Below are 27,379 nucleotides of genomic sequence, written 5' to 3'. Positions count from 1 at the left end.
CCCTTTTCTGCGAGCAGCCCAACAGGTGTGGGGGTATTTGTGGAGCAAAAAATAATCACAAGGCGACACGTGGATTTCTAGACAAAAGAGGACAAAAGTACCCTTGAGGTACAACGAGATTCCTACGCGCGAGCAGCGGGTAGTCATCCCTCAACCAAGTCAAAAATGCCAAAAAAAGGTAACAATTCAAAAACCATCTCATCAAATCCTTCTTATAAGGTAACTCCCAAAACCTATTTCATTCCATATATTTTTTACCTCTTTTCCCCTCTTTTAGCTAATCAATTAGCTAGCATTCCATAACTTACAAAATATGCCACATAAATTACACAACCTCCAAAATATTCATTCAAAAAATGTGTTAATTGGCTAATTAATCCATTAATTGCCAAATAACTCACACATTAAACCACAAAATGCACACAAAAAGCATCCCAAAGGCCGGCCACCTTTTCTCCAAAGGGGACCGGCCATGCCCTATAAATACTACCCATTTTTCTCTAAAAACCTAAGTCTACACTCTTGCAAAACTCCAAAAACTCTCTAAACACTTTTTCTCTCTAAATTCTAACTTTGGCATCGGAGGTTCTTCGGCCAAAGCCCCCCATTCATCGTGGACGTGTGAGGCTTTTGGCCTTAACCAAATGTGTTAATTGTTTTGTAGGTGCAATTTTGTCCAAGATCAAGGAGGAAGAAATTTGCATCTAAAGTTCTATCGATGGATAAGATAAATATTGTTTCTTCTCTCTACTTAGCTTGTATATTTCAATACCAACTCAACTTAGCATTTTCATTATTACATATAGTTACTCGCTATCATTATTGTATCATACTGTCATTTTATGTTGAAATGACGTTACTTTTGGATTTGATCTCATTTTCTTTAGTAGCAGGCAACTGTCCATGTTGATCAACATGCGGTTCTCTTAAATTCTCAATGTTTATATAAACCTTCTTCTTTAATTAATAACTAATAAATTAATTTCATTAGCCCCTTTATTAGGTTTTATTATTTTATAAATACAATAACATAAGGGGGTCAAATGTGTGATGCTAAAAAGCAGGAGGAAGCAACGCAAAGTCTTTAACTTCTCTTGGCCATCATTTGCTTTGATCAGGTCACTCAATTCTTGTGGAGATTTTACATCCCAATTATTGGGAAATGCCCTTTATATGTAAAAGAATTAATTAAGAAATACGAAGTCTTAAACAAATGTCATTGTACTTGTGAGTGGTCGATCAGTGCATTTGGAGATTCTGATATACTTAATTCGTAAGAAATTCTATAGCGTATGTCAATCTTATCTCTCTTTTATTTTATCAATAACATTTTTGAAGTTGATCGAGATTCGAACATTAGAGACTTGCTGCATTTTTTTTAATAAACAATTCTTTCATTTGCTTTATCAATTGCATTTTTTAAGTTGATCTAGATTTGAACGTTAGAGAATTGCTTCATTTTGGAATATTTATGAAAAAAATTCTTTCATACCATGTAGTATTAAATGTTACGAACATTTTTTTTCTTTGAAATGTTACGAGCATTGAATAACGTGAATTAATTCGGATTATAACTTCTCGTAAATTTAGACAATTCAATTTTTGTAGCACTGCAGTGGAACCCCATAGTTATTAGCATGTTTTTGGAGATATTCGAGACTACCAGTATTGTTTGTTTTCATGTTGTTTTATAAAATAGTATGTTCTAACACATTGTATCTTTAGATGTAGTGTAAGATGTTGATATCATTCCTTTGTGCCGTGTTGGTTGGTGTGTGTTAAAAGTTTCGATCCCTAATTCTTTATATATAGAAAGAGTAGTTGTTTGTGATTATTTTCTAAAAACAAATAAGGGATTTTCATAATTATTTTCACAAATAAAATCATTCACGAATGATAAACCTACACAATTACAATTGAATAGTTAAATTTTGTTTAATAAAAAAGAACTAACGAATAGCTTTGGCAGTCCACAATTTTGAAGACCAAAAAGACTCATGAAAACATTAAATGGTTAGATTTTAGCATCATACTTATCTCTAATATATATCATATTCACATTTATATACGAGTCGAATGTGAAAATTGCTTTGAATAAGTGAAATCAATTGCTGATTTATTAATAAACTATTACTTACAATGAACAACTAACAAAATATTTGGTACACATAATTTCTTAGTAAACAATCAACAATATTTAATGTTCATTACAACTTGCCAAATTGACATGCATGATTCAACATTCCACACGCAATCTTGAAATATAAAAATATCAGACAATTCCAAAAATAACAAAATAAAAGACTTCCCACAATTTCCATGGCATTCTGACCCTCCGATCATCACCAACATCTTCCAAAACTAACAGTCCGGGTCCCACAGGTGACTAAAACGGCCCACATACCGTCCAGATTCATCACGGTGACAGTTACTAGCAGCAAGAAAGATAAACGAACGCGCCAAAAGAGTGGTCTAAAAGCAAACTCGCTCTCCCAGCTGAGCTGGCACCGGAGATAAAGGAGGGATTCTAGGACCGGTTCGGTTGACTCTTAAGTCTTCCGCATAAATAAATAGATAAGACACAATTACAAAATCCCCATTGGGCCATTTCTCTGGATTCCGATTCCCTCAGACGGAGAATCCCAAACCCACCAGTGTAAAACCGGTTCAGAATTCGATTCGATTCCCTCCGACCTCGTTTCTCTCAGGTAATTTTTTCGCTGGGTTCCGGTTCGATTTTGATTTGGGAGATTTTTTGTTGGGTTTTGTTGGAATTATGATTTCAATTTTGTTAAATTTGAATTGTTTTGGTTTCAGGGTAGTGGTGATTTTGCGGCTATGGAGGTGACCGTGAAGCAGATGTCTTTGACAGTGGCACTTTTTGGTGTTCTCTCATTCGTTTTCGGAGTTATTGCCGAAAACAAGAAGGTAATTGTGAATTTTGTGATGTATTCCCTGATTATTTTGTGTATATTGTGTTCTAAAACTGTAGCCTCCCGTGGTAGTTTAGACTATTGACTGAACTAAAAGGAAATAATTGTGGCCTCTTGGACGGTTTGATAGGTGAAATTGGTGAATTTTGTATTAGAACACTGAACACTCAATGGGTCTTTCCGAAATTTGGTAAATATTGTAAAGAAATGTTTCCTTTGTTGTGTGTTTTCCCGTCTTCTCGGCAGGTGAATCACCTGTAGACAAGAGTGAAACTTGTTCGACAATTGAGTGTCCCTTACTAATTTTAAGTAAAACAAAGACAAGTTATTTGTGTATTCATGGATGGAAGACGTGACACAGAACCGAGCACAATGATGTTCTAGGATTCATATAGCCGACCCCACTTAGTGGGAAAAAGTTTTGTTGTTGTTGTTGTTTCAAGTTACTGGTGGTGAAATAAATTCTGATTTGCCCTTATATGATCGAGCGATTCTGGTTAATAACAAGAAACAAAAGGAAACGTTTCTGTAGGATATTTATCCTAGCGTGTGGAAATTACAGCAGCAAAAATATTACGAGTCCTATTCGTATATTCCCTTTCTTTATTTGTGAAGTAGTTGCATGTCTTCTTTGCTACTAATTAGATTCTTTGTTTTGATCTCTTGACAGCCAGCAGTTGGAACTCCTATCGCTGGGAAAGATGTTGTGATCTGCAAGTATCCTACAGATCTATCAGTTGTCTTCGGGTATCTGTCTTTTGCCTTCCTCCTGGTATCTACAGTCGCTGGATTCTTGTCGTTGTTTTACCCATACAAAGGGAAGTCCCTCCCACAAGCTGCTTTGTTCCGAAGCACTAGTTTCGTCATATTCTTCAACATTTCTCTGTGAGTGTTCTTTTCTGTACGTCGCATTTTTGTATATATCTATATTAGATTTTGTACTCTGACAAGTTCTATGATGCCGGCGAGTCATCTGCTTTTCATTGCCTATATAAACATATTTCGTCTACCATTTCTGGATCTGTTAGCTTTTATGTCACGCAGGATGCATCAAATAGTTTAGAGTAGCTGACCAAGATAAATTCCATTATGCCACCACTGTGACCGTAAAAGCTGCTCCACCCACTCTTTCTAATCGCTGTTCGTTGGTGATGGTTCTATTACGCAGGCTTACAGCAGGACTAGCTGCGGCTCTGTTGCTATGGCCTACAATAACCGAGCAACTTCATCTCACAAGAAACGTTCATCGCAATCTCAAAACAACCTGTCCAACTGCTAAGACCGGTCTCCTTGGTGGCGGTGCTTTTGTATCCCTTGATGCGTCGCTCTTTTGGTTGGTTGCCCTCATGTTAGCCGACAACGCTCGAGAGGACTATTTTGAGGAGACAGAAAAGGATGTTAAGGGTGAATATGGACAGGTTTCTGCAATCGATTTCGATGGACATGCCAATATTAAAGGAAGTGCTTGAAGTGTGCTAGCGTCGCGAGAAGCGGCTAGGATGTCTGTTTCATAAGTACTCTTCTATTTCCTATCTATGTTCGTAAGCTTGCGTGTCGAGCAACTTTATGTAGTGAAAATGCGTGTAGATACGGTTGGAGATTGTTCGGTACTATCTATATGTGGTTATGGATTTGGTAAAATGAAGCATGATGAACTTTTTAAATTGACCTCTCCAACTCTTGCTCAAATTTTCTTTCCACTAGTTAGTAGTTGCTATTTATTTCTTAGCAAACCTTTAAAGAAAGGGATATCATTTTTTTATTAAAAGGGAATTAGTTGTGGGGTTTACACCACATCGAACCTTAATAATTCGAACTATCTATTTTTCAAGTTGCACTTCTTAAATCATCCTTAAAATATTAGTCAATTTGAAAATATTTGAGACATCTAACTGAGTTTAAAGAAATTGACGAACATTTTGTTCTATAAGAAATAATGAAATTTCATCGTGATAATTAAATAAGAAATAGTTTCGGATTAAATTGATTTTTTGCAAGGATAATTTATGAATCGAGACTTACAAAATAGACGATTCGGATCATTGAAGTTCAATGTAGGGTGAGTTTCACAACTAATCTCTATTTAAAAAAAAAATGAAAGGTTATGTTATTTCTTATATCACAAGTTAAAGCTTATTTGTGCAAAAAATCGATCAAATTAGTGATCGTTTAGTACTAATTCATATGTATCAAACAAACCGAATATTTTGTTAACTATTAAGATTTTCAAGATGAATCATCTAAAATTTTGTTCGTTAGTAATCCAAACGATTTCGATTGTTTAATAATTCATGTAATGGAAAGATAATCTATTTCCATTAAGTGATTTATTAGATAATCGAAAACAAAGGATCTTGAAGAGTATTCACATAAGAGCTGCAAGAGAGGGCCCTAGACCAGCTGAAAAAAGCCCAACGGTTTTGATTATGATGCCTGCAATGAGAAATCGAATACAGAATTATGCTTCGGTTCTTAGGGCTGGGCCGTAACAACCCAGATTACCACTGGGCTTTTCATGCCACAAATTAAAATTCAATCTTATCCGTTAAACTAATCCGGTCAAACCCGTCTACCCAAAAACCCTAGTCCTAAAGCTCCGCAAACCCTATTTAGACGCAGCTCATTTCCGTTGATATCAAATCAATCAAAAACCCCACCAAAACCCTACTCTACTTCCACACTCCTCCTCCTGCTCTGCGTGGAGCAAAATGCCACTCGGGCAAAGAGCCGGCGACAAGAGCGAGTCTCGGTACTGCGGCGTGGAGACCGAGTTCAACGATGACATGCCCCACGTCCTCGCTTTCAATCTCTCCCATGGCTCCTTCGACTTCGTCCTCGCTCCTTTGGTCCGTACATTTCTCCTTTCTTTTTCCTAATTATTTTTCAAATTTCGTATTTCATTTGATTCTTCTGTTTATGTTGAGGAATGAATGGAAAAGTTGATTGGAATTTGTGTTTTGTGATGCTCGTATGGAAATGGTGGCCAATTAGCCAGTCACATAATCGGCTTTTCAGCTTCTCTTTTGATGTGAATGGTCAGTAAGCTCACCAATAGCAATGCCGCGTTGGTGGCTGTTGCTCGTGCAGCTGCTCGACTATGCAGCTTCACTCTACGGCCACTAACTACATTAGTATCAACTTCGACTTAAAAATATTAGAAATGTTGATGATCACTCGTCAATTGTTTGTTGGTATGACTTGCATAGTTGTTTTTGTCGAGGAGTGATAGAAATAGTCAATTGAAACTTGTTTTTTGTAATTCTTGTATGGTGGCCAATTAGCCAGTCACATAATTGGCTTTTCAGCTGCGTTTTATGATGTGAATGGTCAGTAAGCTCACCGACAGCAATGCCATGTTGGTGGATGTTGCTTATGCAGCTGCTCGACAATAGAGCTTCACTCCACAGCCACTAACTACATCAATATCAGTTTCCATTTGAAATGATCGTAAATATTGATTATTTCCTTGTCAATTATTTGTGGGTATGAATTTCTTAGTTAATGTTTCTATGTTGTCTGGCAGAATTGTTTTGTTGGCGTTTGGGAAATTTCTTTGCAAATGGTGGCTAATTAGCCAGTCACATATAGCCAGAGATGGCTTCTGTTTTGTGTGAATGGTCAGTAAGCTCACCGAAAGTAAGGCTCTGTTGGTAGTCCTTAATGGTGAACTGTAACCTCTGGTTTCACCTTTAGGCTATTAATACATTGTTAAATTTGTGACACCTTCGTATTTCTTATCCTTGGTGGCTATGAGGACTTTCCTTTGAGCTACAAAGTTTTTTATCTTATTGCTTGTTTGGTATCGAGTGTCATGTATGTCAAATGCATTACATATTCATGTGGTGTTAATTTTCTGACTTCTGTTCAGCAAATCGTTTGTACTGCTAAGTGTTTGTCTGTGTATGATCATTTTTTCCCCTTTTGCTTTCTTTGATCACTGATGCACAACTTGGATAAAGGGTAGTGATTCTTTTTCAACTTCATGATGTAGATGGATCCTGCTTATCGACCAAGCTTAATGCAAAAAGACAGTGGTGTTTCTGGTGTTCTTCCATTTGCCGGGTCAGACTTGGTTTTGAGTCCTTCCCAATGGAGTGGTCATGTCATTGGTATGTACTTCTCTAGACTTTTCCTGTGTTACATTGCCTTCTCTTGGTAATTTAATGGACTTTACTCAACTTATGTTTTATGTTTACTAAGAAATTGGCTGGATAATAATGGATTTGATGGGATAAGCTTGTTTACTTTTCAACCACATTTTTCCTTGTCTCCTATGACCGCTCATAGTGGTTTTTTGAATTTATTCAGGAAAGGTTAGCTCATGGATTGACTTAGATTCAGAAGATGACATCCTCCAGTGCGATTCAGAAACTACTTTGAAGCAAGAGATAGCATGGGCTTCTCATTTGTCCCTGCAGGTTGATAGCATTGAAATTTGTTTATTTATTTATTGGAACTGCAGTGTTGTGAAATATTTGAATTGCTATCTCAGGCCACATGCTAAGCTGAATAATTTTCTGTGTGCTTCGCTAATAATTGATTCTGGAAAATGGTTATTGAGTTTTACTGTCTTGCTGGCTTTTAATTGTCATCTATTGCTTGGTGCAGGCATGCCTTCTTCCAGCTCCAAAGGGGAAATCCTGTGCTAATTATGCTCGATGTGTAAATCAGCTTTTACAGGGCCTAAGCAGTACGCAGGTACCATTGTTAATCCAAATCAGTTTACATATTTCGACCTGTTTGTGTAATCTACTTTTGGAGCTCATTGGGTTTTCCATTCTTGTTATGTTCTATTGTAGTTGTGGTTGCGGCTTCCATTGGTTAGGTCAGACAGTGAAACCATGGATGTGAACACTGATTCCTTGGTGAGTGATGTCCCTTCTGATTAAGTTTTCAAAATAGGTTTACCATTTTGATAATTAGTTTCCTTCTTTTGGTGGAACTTGTAGGTTCCAGCGACTGGTTTTTCAACTTATATCATGACTCTTGGCCAATATATACTGAACTTTACATAAATTTTCAACCTCTGTTGCATGTGGATCTCGTTGACCCCACAAAATGATAACTCTTGTGCTAAATCTGCTAAGCATGATGAGTTGGGATGTGTAGTACTTGGTCTTCTTTTGTAGTCCGTGTAAAGGCTTTGTTGTTAGATGTCGTATACCAAAGAGGGAGGTCGGGTGTGGAGAGTGGCCTCTTTTTTATTGTGCATTCAGTTGGGTAGTAGCGGAGATGAGAATGCTTCATTAGATGTGTGGGCACTGAGAAAGGATAAGATTAGGAATGAGGATATCCGAGGTAAAGTAGGAGTAGCCGAAATTGAAGGAAAGATGAGAGAAAATCGGTTACGGTGGTTTGGACACGTGAAATGAAGGCCTATTGACGCTCCGGTTAGAAGATGCGATTACAGGACAAAGGTTCAGGGCCGAAGGGGTAGAGGAAGACCTAGGAAGACTTTGGAAGAAACTCTAAGAAAAGACTTAAGAGTATTTGGATCTAACGGAATATGTGACACAGGACCGAGCGCAATGGCGTTCTAGGATTCATATAGCCGACCCCACTTAGTGGGAAAGGCTTTGTTGTTGTTGTATTCAGTTGGGTAGTCAAACTTATATGGGGCTTAAACCTTCTGCATAAACTTGGCCTTCTTTATGTGTGTAAAATAATGGCATGATGATTGACAATTTGACATACCAGATGATAAAGCTCATTTTTTGCAGGATGATTCTTGGGAGATTTGGAATTCATTTCGTCTGCTATGTGAACATCATAGTCAGTTATCAGTTGCTCTTGATGTTTTGTAAGTGTAACAATGTCCATTTTCTTTTAACTTGTGTAATTTGTGTTATGTGTTTTGATTGTGCCTGAAGTAATTTTCATTTTATTTTAATCTGAACAACTTTCTTTTTTCCTCAGAAGTTCACTACCTTCTGTAAACTCTCTTGGACGCTGGTTTGGGGAATCTGTTAGAGCAGCCATATTCAGTACTGATGTAATTATATGCTAATTGGTCTATTAAGGAAACCTTAAGGTGATTACTTGTTGGTTCAATTGTTGTTAAATTTTCTAATAGTGGTCTTGTTCATTGCTAGTGCTTTCTAACAAATGCCCGAGGCTATCCATGTCTGTCAAAGCGCCACCAGAATCTTGTTCATGGGCTTTTCAATCATTCTATGCAGGTATTTACGAAGAAGTTATCAACGGTATTTCTATGCTCCGTTGGAGTTTGTTTTCCATTTCTGTGCATTGCAGCATAAGCAACCCATAGTTAAACATTTATTTTTATGGTTTACCTTCTTTCCAAATTGTTTCTATGGTTATTGCTCAGAAGTTACTTACAATCTCAAGCAAGTTCCAATCTAAGTATGATTTTGTAGTTGCAAAAATTCTTCATAGACATCATTAATTTGTTTTAGATCTTATGGTCACCTTCTTGCAATATTTTCTAATCTTTGTCATCATGGAAAATTTAATTGCAGATAGTTCTATCAGGAGAACCAGTGCATAGTCTTCCCAAGATAAATTCACATATAGCTGCCAATGATAATGATAATAATGTTGATGGTAAGACCTACCTTCTGTACACAAGTGCATTGTCTTGAATAATAGAAACTTGTATGGTAATTGAACTATTGGAGGCAGAAAATCTAAGCCAATATATGTAACTTAGTTATTTTTCAAGTGCTTCAAGTTGTCTTTTAAAGTGCTACTTTTATTTCCTAAATGATTTTTGTTCGATTCTGAACCTCAGGATTCATATAGATCAAATACAAATATGAAGGAAACAATGTAAAGGGAAAACATTTATTTATTAATTTTGCTGACAGAACAAAATCAAGAAGCAAGCTAAAAGATACCTAGACAAAGAAAACACTTTCAGTTTAACACAATGCATTTTCATAAAGCGATTACCCCAACCATATAAGTTGAGTTTCTTAATAGCATATTGGCTTATATTATTCTTGACATCCAGGTGTCCAGAAACATCCGTTGAGGCTGTATTTGGATTATGTTGGCTATCTCTACCAGAGGATGGATCCCCTTCCGGAGCAAGAACGGCTGGAGGTGCCTTTCCCTCTCTCTTTCTTTCTCTGTGGGTGTGTATTTGGATTTTGGAAATTTTTTACCCTGCTCTTAATTTTTTTTAACCCTTTAAGTCTCTTATGGCAGATTGGTTACAGGGATTACTTGCAGTCACCCTTACAGGTACTGTTATTTCCCAAGTGATTGTATTATTATCTTTTGCTTAGTACATACCTTAATCGCTCTTTTCCTACATTTTCATTTTTAAATGTGATTTTCCATCCTCTAGTAATCAAATACAAGTTAGGCTAACTCTGCTATTCTAATGCAGCCTCTCATGGATAATCTAGAAGCTCAAACCTATGAGACATTTGAGAAGGACACAATGAAATATATTCAGGTATGCCTGCATTTGCAAATAACTGCATAAATGGTCATTTCAGATATTTTTACATTGTTATTTTCTAATCTGCAATTTGCATGTCAACAATATAATTAAGTTAAATCATAATCATATTTAAATACATCAACAAAACATTGGACTGTGTTTATTTTTCCTTTTTCTTTTTCTTCTTGTAGGGACCAAGGCTTCTGAAAAGGAAGACATAGTAATGCTTATTACTTTATATTGATCACAATTGTAATAGTTTGTTTTTATCTTTGTTAGTACCAAAGAGCAATTTGTAGAGCTTTACAGGACAGGGTTCCAGATGATAAGGCATCTTCAGTAACTACCGTAAGCTGCTCACTTGTCACTTTGCTTTCCCAATTTTCTCATGAATGGTGTTTTATTAAGTTTGATGACAAAATATCCTGACATTGCGTATGTGATATTTGCATTTGTGTTAAGGTATTGATGGTTGTAGGAGCAGGACGTGGACCTCTTGTAAGGGCATCATTGCAGGTGCCTTCTCTTCCTTCTGCATACTTGTTTTTGGATTATGTTGTTTATCTTCAGACTCGATGTTACATGGAGCAGGTCATATTGATGTGGATCCAATTCCTCATGTAGGCAGCTGAAGAAACTGGGTGCAAGCTTAAAGTCTACGCTGTTGAAAAAAATCCAAATGCAGTTGTTACACTTCATGTGAGTTGCAAATTCTCTCTTTATCTTGTTTCTTTCTCTGCTAAGTTGTAAAATTATGTTTCTAGGATGTGCAACTCATCATGCACATTAACACAACAAAAGTGTTATTGTGGGTATTTGTTTGAAGTAGACTTTCCTTGTTTTTTCATGGTCCACATTTTTTATTTTGACTTGTCTATATTTGTTGGAGCAGAGCTTGGTTAAACTGGAGGGGTGGGAAAACATTGTTTCCATAATTTCATGTGATATGCGTCACTGGGATGCTCCAGAGAAAGCTGACATTTTGGTATGCAAGTAATCTTATGAATAGTCATGTTTTGTTTTTTGGTTTCCTTATTAACATTGCCTTTGATTGCGTAATAGGTTAGTGAATTGTTGGGTTCTTTTGGTGATAACGAGCTGTCTCCTGAGTGCCTTGATGGAGCCCAGAGACTATTGAAGGATGATGGAATCTCGATACCTTCATCGTATGTATACTTTTCTTTATTTTGTATTTTTTTTATATCAAAGGTGCTTCCCAGTTATGATCTGTCCAAAAGTCATTATCGACATTGCGATATCTTGTCGTGATATTGTCCAGATTTCATGGTGTCTAAATGTTCAACATCAATACTTCCTTTTGAAAGCTATTTTTGGAGTTTTCTCCATTAGCGTCCTCTCTAAAAAGCCTATGCGCCTGTTTTCAGGTACACGAGTTTTATCCAACCAGTGACTGCTTCAAAGCTTTACAATGATGTATGCCTGTGTCTTTGTGCCCAAAGATGTTCATTTCTATCTGTTTGAGGATTCCTTTGTAAAGTTTTGTGGTTATCTTTCAGGTTAAGTCGCACAAAGATATTGCACACTTCGAAACTGCTTATGTTGTTAAATTGCACAACATTGCAAGACTTGCTCCTCCTCAACCTGTGAGCTTTCTCACTGGACTGATTTGATAATTAATTTTATGAATTTGATTGTATAGGGAGTCATTATTCAGCAATCATTTAGTCACGAACACTGGATTTTTTTGTTAGGTGTTCACGTTTGATCATCCAAATCGCTCAACTGACAAAAGCAATAAGTACACGAAGTTGCAGTTTGGAATAACAAGTGATACTGGCTCAGCCATGATTCATGGTATGTGGCGGCATAATTTTTCTTTAGGTGATTAATATTCTTGAATGAAAAAATTTGTCAGTATGTTGCATATTGTTAACTTGACTAAATTCTACTTTGATTGTGCTGTTGACTCATTGGGCCTATTTTTCGAGTCAATAAAATCTCTCTTTTCTAAACCTTCAGGATTTGCTGGCTATTTTGATGCAACACTATACAAAGAAGTTCATCTTGGCATTGAACCATCAACATCAACACCAAACATGTTTAGCTGGTATGTACTCCGTCTTATCCTTTTTCATCTTAGTTCTTGTTGAAATATTCAATTTTCCCCAAGTTCTGTTATCTTTTGATGGTTACTTGTTCTTTAAGTGGTAAACACATGATGGCTAAAACTTATGTGGTAGTTGTATGGCTTACGTGCTGTTCATTGTTACCCCCAGGTTCCCAATATTTTTCCCACTAAGGATACCAATTACGCTTAGTCCTGGCGCTTCTCTTGACGTACATTTTTGGCGGTGTTGTTGTCCTACCAAGGTAATATTCTTTCTTGTTTACAAGGAATTGAGGGCATTATCCAAAGGCATAACATTTGAGCAAACGAATACTGTGCCTCTGCATCTCTTTTGTATGTTTACAGTTTTCGATGAAAAATAAGCCTCTGAATGAGTTTCTATGGAATGGTGATGGTGATGCAGGTTTGGTACGAATGGTGCGTGGTATCGCCCTCCACTTCGCCAATTCACAACAGCAGCGGACGTTCATACTGGGTTGGGCTCTAGTAGCCCCGCGATTTTGTTCATTACAATCTAGGTGGAAGCTGATATTGTTCCATACGTAATACGGGTTCAGTGGTTGATCTGTCCTACAACTACTCTCGACATCTACGCCCATTGAAATTCAGGGTTTAGGGTTTAGCGGTGTGAACTAGTTTTGGTGCCCCCGCCGCAGAAGGGGGCAAAAATTTCACTCGAGTTCCTTTGTACGTAGAATACATGTAAGCCAATAGCAATGCATACCAACTGATAACTGTTAAGATTGAAATTTTTGTTGTTTGTTTTCAGAAGATAGCATCTGACATGATATGCCGAAATCACTTGATTAGGAGATATAAAGAGGATCTAAGCAGTGTTTATAGTTTATTTATTTATTTTTTTATTTTTTTGGTAAAGTGTTTATAGTTAATTTGAAATGATTAAAAATTGTCTTTTCAAGAAAGATGAGTCAAAGAGTTTCAAGGCAAATTTTATTTATTTACCTACTCTTATAATTTTTAATAATAATAGTGTAAGTTATCTTGTGCTTCGTAACTTTATATATTATTTTTAAAACATTTCAATTTCATATATTATTTATTATTTTATTTAAATATCATACAATCAATAGTCAATTCGTTAAATTTGCTGATGTGAGTCACGTGACCTGGAAAAGTACGAGGGGTTGGAAGTGGATGGAAAATGGGAGAGCAGATAATCTTGGTCCATAGCAGAGTTCATATTTTGTTGATCTGTGCTGCGTTGTTAAAATCAATCCAATAGTCAACTATATGCTGAGTAAATTGTAACAATGGTTTTTCAACTCAATTGCAGCAATGATTTTTTTAACTTATCAAAAGGTTTTTTCGTTTTTTTTTTCTTCCAATTTTGGAAGTTAGCATTGTTAAGTGGTGGACACGTGTCGAAAATGAGTAGGATTTCACAGGGTCGGCCGAGGGTTATTGGGCATAGGATTTTCGAAGGATTTCACAGGGCCGGAGGGCGATAATCAAGTTTCCGTTTGTACCCCACCCCCCCCCGCGGCGGCAAGCAGAGAGAGAGAGAGAGGGAGGGCGGTAATCAACTTTCCGTTTGTTTCCCCAAATATCAATCCCTCGCAATTCTTCGTTCACCAAACACCTTCTTCCTCTTTTGCTTCTGCTTCTGCTCGATTTACATCCGTTAAGTTTCGAATCTAGGGTTCCGAAGGGGCGAGATGTACAACGGAATAGGGTTACAGATTCCGAGGGGTTCGGGGACGAATGGCTACATCCAGACCAACAAGTTCTCCATCAAATCGAGGACCGGGAAGGTCGCCGACTCTTCCCGCGGCTTCGGCACCGGCGCCGTCACCAAGAAGCCCAACAGAGACATCCTCGAGCATGATCGCAAGCGCCATATTGAGCTCAAGCTCGTCGTGCTCGAAGATAAGCTCATCGATCAGGGTTTTACCGACGCTGAGATCGCCGAGAAGCTTGACGAGGCTCGGAAGACTCTCGAAGCTGCCGCGGCTTAAGAGGAGCGTGGTGGACCCGGCGCTGTTGTTGTTTCCGATAAGAAGCAAGTTTGCTCGCTCTTTTTGTTGTTGGAAGTTTGGAAGTTGCAGAAAAATCTTGCATTTTGAATGACATTCTCTTGTATTTCTAATTAATGTCGTATGGATTCGAATGAGGTTTTGCAAAGCAAGAATGTGATTAAAAGTTGATTAGCGTTAACTGTAAATTTTGTTACTTAAATAGGGTTTCAGATACGCAGACCCACCAAATTGCCGCTAGGAAGGAGAAACAAATGGAAACATTAAGAGCTGTTCTCGGGCTTGCTGCGCCCGAATCAGCTGACAAGAATACTGATGATATCGAAGATGGACTGAAAAGTAGTCGAAAGAATGGTCCAGAAGACGATGGCAAGTTTCAAGAGAGAAGTGAGCATGCATTTTTGGACAGGGACTATGGGCTTCTATTTTGTGTGAATGGTCAGTGAGCTCACCAAAAGAAGGCTTTGTTGGTGGTCCTTAATGGTGAACTGTAACCTCTGGTTTCACCTTTAGGCTATTAACTATGTTGTTAAATTTGTGACACCTTCGTATATCTTATCCTTAGTGGCTATGAGGACTTTGCTTAACTACAAAGGTTTTCATCTTATTGCTTGTTTGGTATCGAGTGTCATGTATGTCAAATGCATTACATATTCATGTGGTGTTAATTTTCTGACTTCTGTTCAGCAATTCGTTCGTACTGCTAAGTGTTTGTCTGTGTATGATCATTTTTTTCCCCATTCGCTTTCTTTGATCACTGATACACAACTTGGACAAAGGGTAGTGATTATTTTTCAACTTCAAGATGTAGATGGATCCTGCTTATCGACCAAGCTTAATGCAAAAAGACAGTGGTGTTTCTGGTGTTCTTCCATTTGCTGGGTCAGACTTGGTTTTGAGTCCTTCCCAATGGAGCGGTCATGTTGTTGGTATGTACTTCTGTAGACTTTTGTTGTGTTACATTGTCTTCTCTTGGTAATTTAATGGACTTTACTCAACTTATGTTTTATGTTTACTAAGAACTTGGCTGGATAATAATGGATTTGATGGGATAAGCTTGTTTACTTTTCAACCACATATTTCCTTGTCTCCTATGACTGCTCGTACTGGTTTTTTGAATTTATTCAGGAAAGGTTAGCTCATGGATTGACTTGGATTCAGAAGATGAGATCCTCCGGTGCGATTCAGAAACTACTTTGAAGCAAGAGATAGGATGGGCTTCTCATTTGTCCCTGCAGGTTGATAGCATTGAAATTTGTTTGTTTATTTATTGGAACTGCAGTGTTGTGAAATATTTGATTTGCTATCTCAGGCCGCATGCTAAGCTGAATAATTTTCTGCGTGCTTTGCTAATAATTGATTCTGGAAAATGGTTATTGAGTTTTACTGTCTTGCTGGCTTTTAATTGTCATCTATTGCTTGGTGCAGGCATGCCTTCTTCCAGCTCCAAAGGGGAAATCCTGTGCTAATTATGCTCGATGTGCAAATCAGCTTTTACAGGGCATAAGCAGTACACAGGTACCATTGTCAATCCAAATCAGTGTACATATTTCGACCTGTTTGTTTATTCTACTTTTGGAGCTCATTGGGTTTTCTGTTCTTGTTATGTTCTATTGTAGTTGTGGTTGCGGCTTCCATGGGTGAGTGAGGTACCTTCTCATTTAAGTTTTCAAAACAGGTTTACCATTTTGATAATTATTTTCCTTCTTTTGGTGGAAGTCGTAGTTTCCAGCGACTGGTTTTTCAACTTGAGTCATGACTCTTGGCCAATATATACTACACTTTACATAGATTTTCAACCTCTGTTGCATATGGCTCTCGTTGACCCTACAAAATGATAACTCTTGTGCTAAATCTACTAAAGCATTACGAGTTGGGATGTGTAGTACTTTGTCTTCTGTTGTAGTCCGTGTAAAGGCTTTGTTGTTAGATGTTGTATACCAAATAGGGAGGTCAGGTGTGGAGAGTTGCCTCTTTTTTATTGTGCATTCAGTTGGGTAGTCAAACTTATATGGGATTTAAACCTTCTGCATAAACTTGGCCTTCTTTATGTGTGTAAAATAACGGCATGATGATTGACAATTTGACATACCAGATGATAAAACTCATTTTTCTTAACGTTATTTTTTGCAGGATGATTCTTGGGAGATTTGGAATTCATTTCATCTGCTATGTGAACATCATAGTGATAAAACTCATTTTTCTTAACATTATTTTTTGCAGGATGATTCTTGGGAGATTTGGAATTCATTTCATCTGATATGTGAACATCATAGTCAGTTATCAGTTGCTCTTGATGTTTTGTAAGTGTAACAATGTCCATTTTCTTTTAACTTGTGTAATTTGTGTTTATGTGTTTTGATTGTGCCTGGAGTAATTTTCATTTTATTTTAATCTGAACAACTTTCTTTTTTCCTCAGAAGTTCACGACCTTTTGTAAACTCTCTTGGACGCTGGTTTGGGGAATCTGTTAGAGCAGCCATATTGAGTACTGATGTAATTAATATGCTGTGTATTAGGGAAACCTTAAGTTGATTACTTGTTGGTTCAATTGTTGCTTAATTTTCTAATAGTGGTCTTTTTCTAACCCTTTAAGTCTCTTATGGCAGATTGGTTACAGGGATTACTTGCAGTCACCCTTACAGGTACGGTTATTTCCCGAGTGATTGTATTATTATCTTTTGCTTAGTACATACCTTAATCCCTTTTCCTACATTTTCATTTTTACATGTGATTTTCCTTCCTCTTGTAATAAGCTACAAGTTAGGCCAACTCTGCTATTCTAATGCAGCCTCTCATGGATAATCTAGAAGCTCAAACCTATGAGACATTTGAGGACACAATGAAATATATTCAGGCGCTTCTCTTACGTTCCCAATTTTTTTCCCACTAGGGATACCAATTACGCTTAGTCCTGGCGCTTCTCTTGAAGTACATCTTTGGTGGTGATGTCGTCTTACCAAGGTAATATTCTTTCTTGTTTACAAGGAATTGAGGCCATTATCCAAAGGCATAATAATACTTGAGCACAAGAATAGTGTGCTTTTGCATCTTTTTATGTGCTTACGGTTTCTGATGAAAAATAAACCTATGAATGAGTTCCTATTGGATGGTGATGCAGGTTTGGTACGAATGGTGCTTGGCATCGCCCTCCAATTCACCAATTCACCAATTCACAACAGCAATGGACGTTCATACTGGGTTGGGCTCTAGTTGCCCCGCGATCTTGTTCATTACATAATATGCGGAAGCTAATATTGTTCCATTCGTAATACGAGTTCAGTGGTTGATCTGTCCTACAACTTTCGACATCTATGCAGATTGAAATTCATAGCGTTGTGAACTAGTTTTGGTGCCTCCTCCGCCGCAGATCGGGGCAAAATTTTCACCTGAGGTCCTTTGTACGCAGAAAATATATAAGCCAATAGCAATGTATACCAACGATTAAGAACTTTAGAATGAATTTTTGTTGTTTGTTTTCAGAAAATAGCATCTGGAATGATATACTGAAAACACGAGATTAATGAGGTGATAGAAACAGAATCTAGCTGTGTTCATAGTTTATTTATTTATTTGTTTTTTTTGGAGGATGTTCATAGTTTATTTGAAACAATTAAAACTTTGTCTTTTCACGAGAGATAAGTCCAGGGTTTGAACTTTGAAGTCAATTTTTTATTTATCAACTTTTATTCTTTTCAACACGTATACGAAACACCCGTAAGCTTTGTCGACATTTTTTAAAATTTTTTTTTTTTTAAATGAGGAGAGAAAACATGGGAATAGGGAAAGGATTTTTTTTTCTTTTTCAATTTTATAATTAAAGATATGCTTGGATGGCATGCTGGTGAAGTTTAAAAAAGAACAAGAAAATTTGATGTGTACAATTATTTATCCACTCTCTTTTGACTGAGAAGGACGATTTTGTCCATAGCTAGTTTAAATTAAACGAAAACTAATGAAAGGTCCAAAAATACTTTAGTTTTAATGAAAAATGACAAATAAAACTGTATTAAATAGTATCAGAAAAAAGTAAAAATGTGGTTTTTCGTTAAAAGTGAACAGTACTAGGAATGTTTCGTTAAAACTCCCTTAAATTAAGGCAAGACAGGTCATGACGTTTTTGACCAAGACAATATAATTTTTTTTTTTTTTGAGTACATTGATATTTTACACTATGGGAAGGAGTTCGGTTAAACCACATGAGCAGCTTAATTTGGTTTCGAATTTATCATCTATAAGATTCGAACCTAAAATCTTTCATTATCAAATGAAGAGGAATATCACAAAACCGTAATACGACGATCAAGAGAGTCTTTTTAAGTAAAGTAAAGTTATAAGAGTGCACCTTTTTATTTAAGACAAGACAGTCTTTGACCAAATTAAAAATCTAGACTTTTTCCTCTGATTGTCTTACCCTTTGCGATGTCCGAAAGCGACAGATTATCTTATACAGTCGGTCGACGGGTCATGACGTTTATTTGTTACACCTTTTATTTATTTATTTATTTTTGAGAAAGTTTATTTATTTATATTAACAAATAATATTATTTAAGAGTGGGGAGGGATTAAGTATTAAAATGATTAGCAATAATGTTATTTAAAAGGTAATATTAAAGAAATTAAAGTTATATATAAAATTTGCAAACCAAGTATTGTGTCATCAATAAAAATGAACATGTAATAATCCAATCATCAATTTATAGGTCATTTAGTTTACAAATTTAATCTTCATGCCATTACTCTTATTTTAATAAATCCATAAAGTGTGGTCAGCTAACAACCCAATTCATTAATAAATTCTCATCAAAGAACTTGCTAACAACTCGATTCGTTACAAGTTTACTAGGTTAGCCTAAACCTGTTATTTTCAGCCGGTTAAAACTATGCAAACACATAATTGCTCTTCTCAGTTATCTAGTGAAGGAAGAAACATAATTTTTACTCTGTTCCCTTCTATGATGAATGACACCTGAAGTACGGGCACGCATTTTGAACACCCTAAGAGATTTCTTTGCTTTATATGAGACCCGCTACATGGAATCTAGTGTTAGAGAAAATGAAGTTCATTGATTGAGTAATAATATTACAATATTGTTATACACACACACACACACACACACACACACACACACACACACACATAACCTTCCATACTCTCACATAATTCTAACCTTTTAACTAACTTGCCACCTATTGTCAACTAATTTGCCCGTCTAATACAACAATTACAACAAACTAACAAACTCTAAGTTTAATCACCAATGGAATCTTTAACAATACTATCCTTAACATCCCCCCTCACACTAAACTGAGGAGTTCGAAGGGACAATTTGGATCGTAAGAGCTGAAACCGGTCCTTGGAAAGTGACTTAGTGCAGATATCTGCAATCTGATCTTGAGTGCATACAAAATGAACTGAAATAGCCTTTGATAACACTTTTTCTCAAATGTAGTGATAATCGATCTCAACATGCTTTGTTCTAGCATGAAACAAAAGATTCTGGCAAGAGAGATGGCTGATTGATTATCACACCAGAGTTAAGGAAGGAAGAGGAAACCAATATCAACAAGTAACTGACATATCCATGTAATTTCAACTGCAATATTAGCTAGAGATCGATACTCGGCCTCTGTTGAAGAACGAGCTATTATTGGTTGCTTCTTAGCACTCCAACTAATGATAGAGGAACCCATAAAGATGCAATATCCACCAGTTGATCTTCGATCAAGTGTCAACATCAGAGAAGGCTTTGAGAGATGGAGCAGAAGTAGATTTTGTAAGCTAAAGACCAATACCAATAGAACCCTTGAGATATCGAAGGATTCTTTTGACAGCTTGAAAATGAGATTGCCTTGGATTGTGCATGAATTGACAAACAAGGTTGATTGCAAAAGATAAATCTGGCCGAGTCCAACTAAGGTATTGTAATGCACCAACCAAAGATCGATATTCTGTAGGATTGTCAAGCAATGAAGAGGAATGATCCAGCTTTTATGTACTGAGAGAGGTAGCAGATGGTTTTGCTCCAGCCATGTTAGCCTTCTTTAACAGGTCCAAGATATACTTGGTTTGTGAAATGAAGATACCTTTGGAAGATCGCTTTAACTTCAATTCCTAGAAAATAAGGATTTGTGTAACTGGCAAACATGAGTAGGATGAATGGCATCTTCAAAGCCAGGTGGTTGTAGCATAAACACATATTCAGACAAGGTCGCATTCAAAAATGCATTGCTTACATCTAGTTGACTTAGACTCCAATCAAACTGAGCAGCAATAGTGAGTAGTAATCGAATGGTCACTGGTTTAGCCATTGGACTAAAGGTCTCAGTATAATCCAGTCCTGCTTGTTGATGAAAACCTTTGGCAACTAAGCGAGCTTTGTACCTATTTATGGTACCATCAGGTTTTCTTTTCCTGAAAACTCACTTGCATTCCATAATGTTTTGATGAGCAGTTTTGGGTACTAAGGACCAAGTACCAGTCTGTTGCAAGGCATGAAACTCCTCTTGCATTGCCTTAACCTAATGTGGATATTTTGAAGCATAAAGATAGGTAGTGGGAACAAATTCATGAGAAAGATGAGAAGGGAGATGATGTTTTGTTGCAGAAAAGGATTTTGGTTTGTAACTACCAGATTTGGACTTGATTTGCATAGGATGAGTATTGGTAGGGATTGAGTGAGATTGAGGTACTGAAGATGATATAGAGGTTGTTTGAGAAGAGCTACTTGGCATAATATGAGGTGGCGAGGATTGTGGAGGTAGAGTGAGAAGATTGATCTATGGTTGAGTGAATGTGAGTTGAGTATGAATGGTATTTGGAGATGAAGATGCTTCTGAGGAATGAGAACACTGTGAAATTGCAAGGTTATGAAAGGGAAAACTGCCTTCATCAAAGACCATATTTCTTAAGATGTATAACTTATTTGTAGTGAGATCCAAACATTTGTAGCCTTTATGATTGAGACTGTAACTGAGGAACACACATAGATTGCTTTTGGGATCCTACTTAGACTTAAAGTAAGGTTGTAGCCATGGAAAACAACTAAACCCAAAAACCTTCAAGGTAGCATATGTAGGTGATATGTGGAATAGACGTTCCTATGGAGACAATCTGTTAATAAGAAACACAACAGTGGAAAAAGCATAATCCCAATAAGTGTGAGGAACCTTGGAAACTGTTAAAAATGTTCTGGCAATCTCAACTATGTGTTTGTGCTTGCACAACCATTCTATTGAAGAGTGATGACAACTTAATTGATGACTGATACCATTCTCAACAAGGAAATTGGAGAATTGAGTGCTGAGATATGTCCCACTAAAATCTGATATAAGAGCAACAATTATGGTATACAACAAGTCCTCAACAAGATTATTAAATTTAACAAACGTAAGAAACACATCTGATTTATATTGCAAAGTATAGAACCAACAATATTTTGTAAAATCATCTACAAAGATGACATAGTATCTGAAATGATTCACAGAAGTGACAGATGCTGGCCCCCAAATATCTGTGTGAAGCAGCTCTAAAGGCTTACTTGTATGACAAGGTACAGAAGCTAGTGACAATTTGGAACGTTTGCTTAAAGCACAACCATTATAGAAAGACTTATTTGAACCACTAGAAATAGAAATACAAGACTTAGTAGCCAACTTATTTAGTATCTTCAAAGAATGATGACTAAGTCTTTGATGCCATATATCTCTGGAAGTATGAACAAAAGCAACAAAAGCATTGTGATTGCATATCACAGAACTGGAAGGCTATGGTTGAAATGGATATAAGACATCTCTCACAGGACCTTTAAAGAGCATATTCCCTGAAGAAATATCCTCCACATCAAAGTGAAATAGATAAAGATAGATTTTGTTCCAAATCAGGAACATGTAACATATTACTAAGTTCAAAATTATGATGAGGAATATGTAATGTAGATGAACCAGAGTGGAGAATAGGCAAACATTTGCCATCTCCAATGTAAACTTGCTCAGGTCCGGAGTATGGCTCTGGATTTTGAAGAGTGCTGTAAGAATTGGTCATGTGAGTGCTATCACCGGAGTCAACAATCCAAGTAGGTTGGGCATAATGTATGCTTGTAGACATAGCAGAATGAGAAGCATATGGCATCATGCTCGAACTGACGATAAATTTGGCATGAAATCTTTCTTCCAAAAAAATTGAAGTTTGATCGACCACCACGGTTGTAGCGCTGAGAGTTGTTACAAGAAGAATTTGGACGATAGTTTTTGGATCGGAAATTGCCTCGTCCCTGGAAGTTTCTAGGGTTTGAGAAACTGCGATCACCACCATGACCTTGAGGGAAATTACAATCACCACCACGACCTTGAGAATTATGTTGAGCAACAAAGGCCTGAGAAGTTTGAGTAGGAAGGATGTCTACAGTGGAGTTATATGCCTGAATTTGCACAGTCGGAGTAATTTTCTTCCAATTTGTCAATTGAATCTCTTTACTGAGAATGAGACCATGCAGTTCATCGAGTGTGGTGGAACTGAGTTGGAATTGTATCGCATCAACAAATGATTCATATTCTGGTGGTAAACCATGAAGTGTGATAGAGATTAATTCATAATCTTCAACCGGAGCACGGGCACTGGCAAAAGCATCAACAATCTCTTCAATTTGTTGAAGATATTGATCAGCTGTGGAATTGCCTTTCGAAATGCTGCGTAAACGTGATCAGAGCTTGTAGATGTGCGATTAAGAGGCCGTCGCGAGTCATGACTCCAATTTCACCCAAAGCTCTTTGGATGTTGTAACTCCAATAATTTAAGGGATGATTGATTCAGATAGAGTGGAATTGATCCAGATTAGGATGTTCTGATCGTTCTCGAATCAAGAAACCTATGCCAGATTCAGAACTTGATTTCCAGCAGCATCAGAGATGAATTGAGATGGAGGGGGCACCGAACTATCAAGGATTTCAGTGAAATTATAGCGACGTAAGATCAAAGAAAACATCACACTCTATGCGGGATAATTAGTCGTAGTCAGCTTGATTGGCACCATGGATTCTATATTTTGAATCATGATTGAAGGTGTGGAGAGAGTAGAGCTTGAATTGGAGATATGATCAGGATATATCCGTGTGGTCGACTCAGAAGAGGGAGAAGCTGAGGTCACCATGGGAGAGAATTAGAGTTTGGTGGTGAAAGCTTAGCAAAGAAGGTTAGGGAGGAAGAAAGCTTAGCGAAGAAGCTGTGGGAAGGAAAATGTGGATTGGATCAAGTTGATGGACAGAAGGCGAGTGATACCATGTTAGAGAAAATGAAGTTCATTGATTGAGTAATAATATTACAATATTGTTGTATATATATACAACCTTCCATACTCTCACATAACTCTAACCTTCTAACTAACTTGCCACCAATTGTAACAATCTCAACTAATTTGCTAGTCTAATACAACAATTACAACAAACTAACCAACTCTAAGTTTTATCACCAATTGAATCTTTAACAATACTATCATTAACATCTAGCTCGGATCTCAGGCAAAAAGTCCTGAAAATGCTGTTGATATTTTCCACAAAAGCTTGAAGAACATGATGCACATATTGAAGGTCAAATACCGATTAGAAAGCCAGTGCCAATCATAGTGTGACCAGAACTGGTGGCTGTCCTGAAAAATGAAAAATCAGTAACCAGAAGTCTCGTACCGAAGCAAATCGAGAATCTATGGCCTCTGTGACTGGCATACAGGGCCATATATGGGTATATTGCAAATAAAGCTTTGAAATATCGCTAATAAGAACTAAAATCCTTTTATAGATCCACATTATCAAAACACTGAATTTTGCACGATTACACTTCTTCACGATGCGATTAAGGGGGGGGGGTGTTTAGTCAAATAGGATTTGATAGGCTTTAAAATCAGGGTGTAGTCAATTACAGTTTTAAAAGATGATTTTAAAAGATTTAGAAATTATGGTGTAGTCAAAGTAGGATTTAAGAGGATTTTAAAAGAATACATCCAAATCCAAAAATAATCAATTATGATTTTAAAGAATACATCTAAATCCAGTTTTAGTGAGAATGCAAAAGATTTGGTAGGATCGGAATGGGAGAGGGATTTTGATGGATTTGAAAGTGGATGGTACATATACCAAATGCTATCAAGAATCCTACCATCCTCCATCTGATTTCTTTTCACGCCCTCAAACAAAGAAGAACCTCTCAACCCCTTCATCTTCATCGTCCTCTTCGACTTCATCGTCTTCATTCTTATCTATCATGGATTTTTTTTTTCAAATTCTACTCGTAAACAACTATTGGGTTCTGGCAAGTTCTAATCCCTAATTCTAAATAAAATCTAGTTCTCCAGGATTCAAGAACTCACAAATAAAATTCTAAATTAATAAAAAAATCCATTCTAATCCCCAATTAACTATTGGGTTATGGCAAGTTCGAATCCCCTTTGCCTGTTCTAATCTTGGCATGTTTGGTGAAAAAATGGAATTAGAGACACTACAACAGTAGCCACCATTTTTATGATCATTTTTTCCAAGGTGGAGTGACTCACCCTAAACCTTAATTCCTTATATTGGCAAGTTCTAATCTTTCCACAGAGGACTCCTCACCAGTCTCATGCTCTCTTAGGCAAGTACTTATGCTGCGTGCGTCGTTTGGTGTGCAGTAGGTCATGAAGGCAGTGTAATCTCAGTCACAAGATTTTATTAAAAATGATCTATCAGCTTTGTATGTGATTTCCAATTTTTTCAAAATACTACGAAATCCAAACAAATCCATAGAAATCTATTATATAATCCATATAAATCTATCAAAAACCATATACAATTCTAGAGTCTTTTAAAATCCTTTGAAATCTGCCACCTAAAAATGTACATTAAAATCCTCTAAAATCTAAATCAACTACACCCCCTAAATATTTGAAAACAGATTCTTCCAACTCAGACTTCTAATACCGGCTTTCCAATATCGTTATACCCCATCAAACAACACAAGGAATTTAATGACTCCTGCAATTCAAACTCACAAATAAAATTCTAAATTAATAAAAAAATCCATTCTTGGTGAAAAATCCATTCTTGGCTATTTATGTTACTCCCACCCATCATAGTGGCATACCGTTGTGCTTCACACATAACAACATAAAACACCTTGAAATATGGTAAGGGTTGAATTCGTAAAATATCACTACGTACCTTATCAAAGATATCATCCCAACCGGCCAAGAATGCATAAACACGATCTATTTGGATTTCTTCACGAAGTGTCTTAAGATCTGTAGCACATTCCATCTTGATTGGTCTCCGTTGACCTAACTCTTGCCGAACAGACTTGAGGTCAGCATAATACACACCAACAGGACGGCCTTCTTGACGAAGTCGAAACGATTTTACTTTTAACTCATAAATTTGAGAAATATCTGAACCATCATAATATGTTCGAGCCACATTTTCCCATACTTCTTTAGCTGTATGAAGGTGAATGAAAAATCCCATGATAGCATGCTCCATATAATTGATCAACCACCCTTTCACTATTGCATTTCCCGTCTTCCACGTCTCATACTCAGCATTGTCCTCGCCAGGTTCTTTGATACCACCTGTCACGAAGCCCTTTTTACCACGTCCAGCGATATGTATCTCCAATACCTTGGACCAAAGATGATAGTTTGATTCGTTGAGTTTCACAATGTTTGGTACGGCGGACGCATTGTTCTGGATGACAACAGGGTTCAATACTCGATTACTGGTTGGTGTACGAGAACCACCCTCTAATTTCAACATTGAGTTGTCTCCCATACTAGTCATCTTGACTTACAAAAAGGAAAGAAGAAGCTTCACAGCACACAACAGCAGCAAGGTCACACTGCAGGAAGAGCGCAGACACATACGTCGGCCGAGTAGCACAGCAACAGAAAAAAGTTTTACAATTTTTAGGGTTACGGTAAACCAGGCTTGGGTGCCAAATATAATTTTACGACTTGAATTTTGTTGATGCACAAAATCAGTGAGGACTTTGATACAACAGAAATTGTTAAGTTTGTGACCTTCGTTAGATTGCTCTGGTCATTAGTGTGGATAAGTATGTAAATGGATAAAGATAGGGAAGCAAACACAAAATGTACGTGGTTCATCCAAATTTGCTACGTCCACGGAGTAGAGGAGTTCTCATTAATTGTGAAGGGTTTACACAAGTACATAGGTTCAAGCTCTCCTTTAGTGAGTACTAGTGAATGATTTAGTACAAATGACATTAGGAAATATTGTGGGAGAATGATCTCTTTTTATAGAAGAGAGTTTCTAACTTTGTTCTGACATTGACATGTGTCGTGTTGTGATTGGCTTCTGATGTTGACACGTGTCACGCTATGATTGGCTTCTGATGTTGACACGTGTCGCACTGTGATTTGCCTCCTGGTTGGAGGGAAACTCTTTCGGGTCCTTGACGGTATAACGTTGACCGGTGCTTAGTAGTTTCGGGATTAGTTAAGTATGGTACAAACAATGCTCCCCTAAGTTCTAGAGTGATGGAAGTTTCTCTATTGGGGACTTGCAAGATCCAAGCCGCTGAGTAATCACGAAACTTCTAAGTACTGAAGTGTGGTATCGTTTTCACTTGCCTTATCTGTCTCATAGGTAAATGTGGCATCTTCTCTGGAAGTACTTTTCCTCAATCCAGGGGTGGTATCTTTAACCGGTGGAGATGCACAAGGTAATTATCAATTTCACTTGAAGCTTACTTGTAGTTTTAGGCTTGGTCAAGCGCAATACAAACCATATAGTAGGAGTCCCCTAAGTTGCCGAGCTATGAGATCTGCCGAAAGAGGTGATAGACAAGGTAAGCAATCAGAGCTCTCAACAATCAGTCCCAGGAAGGATAAAAAGAAGAAAAATGAGAAGAGATGATATGAGATATTTTTGCTTTTGAAGAAGTAAATTTCCACATGCTTATTCTTGAACT

General features: G+C 37.1%; 4 protein-coding genes across 13 annotated transcripts in view; 3 read left to right on the top strand and 1 right to left on the bottom strand.

The window, feature by feature from the left end:
* Positions 1–2,540: 2,540 nt before the first annotated feature.
* Positions 2,541–4,597, top strand: LOC126604351 (uncharacterized). The gene is made up of 4 exons (XM_050271570.1): positions 2,541–2,708; positions 2,818–2,928; positions 3,604–3,818; positions 4,102–4,597. Exons 2-4 carry the CDS (start codon positions 2,839–2,841, stop codon positions 4,400–4,402), a joined length of 606 nt encoding a protein of 201 aa, XP_050127527.1. The 5' UTR covers positions 2,541–2,708; positions 2,818–2,838; the 3' UTR covers positions 4,403–4,597.
* A 942-nt stretch (positions 4,598–5,539) lies between these two features.
* On the top strand, positions 5,540–17,914 carry LOC126604343 (protein arginine N-methyltransferase 1.5-like). Of its 8 annotated transcripts, none has more exons than XM_050271563.1 (24): positions 5,637–5,779; positions 5,929–5,968; positions 6,925–7,042; positions 7,242–7,351; positions 7,542–7,631; positions 7,733–7,798; positions 8,654–8,733; positions 8,850–8,925; positions 9,026–9,112; positions 9,413–9,497; positions 9,907–9,998; positions 10,104–10,139; positions 10,288–10,356; positions 10,624–10,692; positions 10,807–10,860; positions 10,969–11,043; positions 11,237–11,329; positions 11,407–11,510; positions 11,730–11,778; positions 11,862–11,948; positions 12,057–12,159; positions 12,325–12,412; positions 12,582–12,675; positions 17,549–17,914. In XM_050271563.1, the coding sequence occupies exons 2-24, from the start codon at positions 5,966–5,968 to the stop codon at positions 17,666–17,668; spliced, it is 1,848 nt and encodes a 615-aa protein (XP_050127520.1). In that variant the 5' UTR covers positions 5,637–5,779; positions 5,929–5,965; the 3' UTR covers positions 17,669–17,914. The 8 variants fall into 8 exon arrangements, 6 of the variants coding, with proteins under 6 accessions (XP_050127515.1, XP_050127516.1, XP_050127520.1 ...); XM_050271561.1 differs by having other exon boundaries at positions 5,925–5,968; XM_050271558.1 differs by lacking the exon at positions 5,929–5,968 and having other exon boundaries at positions 5,540–5,779.
* LOC126604349 (uncharacterized) lies at positions 13,839–14,608 on the top strand. Its single transcript, XM_050271569.1, has one exon. The coding sequence runs from the start codon at positions 14,110–14,112 to the stop codon at positions 14,407–14,409; it is 300 nt and encodes a 99-aa protein (XP_050127526.1). The 5' UTR covers positions 13,839–14,109; the 3' UTR covers positions 14,410–14,608.
* A 7,275-nt stretch (positions 17,915–25,189) lies between the features above and the next one.
* The window catches only part of LOC126604347 (uncharacterized), a 29,024-nt gene continuing 26,834 nt past the window's right edge, over positions 25,190–27,379 (bottom strand). For all 3 annotated transcript variants that reach the window (XM_050271566.1, XM_050271567.1, XM_050271568.1), the window contains one exon: positions 25,190–25,399. The gene's annotated coding sequence lies outside the window, so the exon portion shown is untranslated. The remainder of the gene's footprint in view (positions 25,400–27,379) is intronic.

This window comes from Malus sylvestris, chromosome 15, assembly GCF_916048215.2.
Source record: "Malus sylvestris chromosome 15, drMalSylv7.2, whole genome shotgun sequence".
Taxonomy (NCBI): Eukaryota; Viridiplantae; Streptophyta; class Magnoliopsida; order Rosales; family Rosaceae; genus Malus; species Malus sylvestris.
The sequence above is the reverse complement of the archived record's forward strand: the minus strand, read 5'-3'. Positions and strand labels throughout refer to the sequence as shown.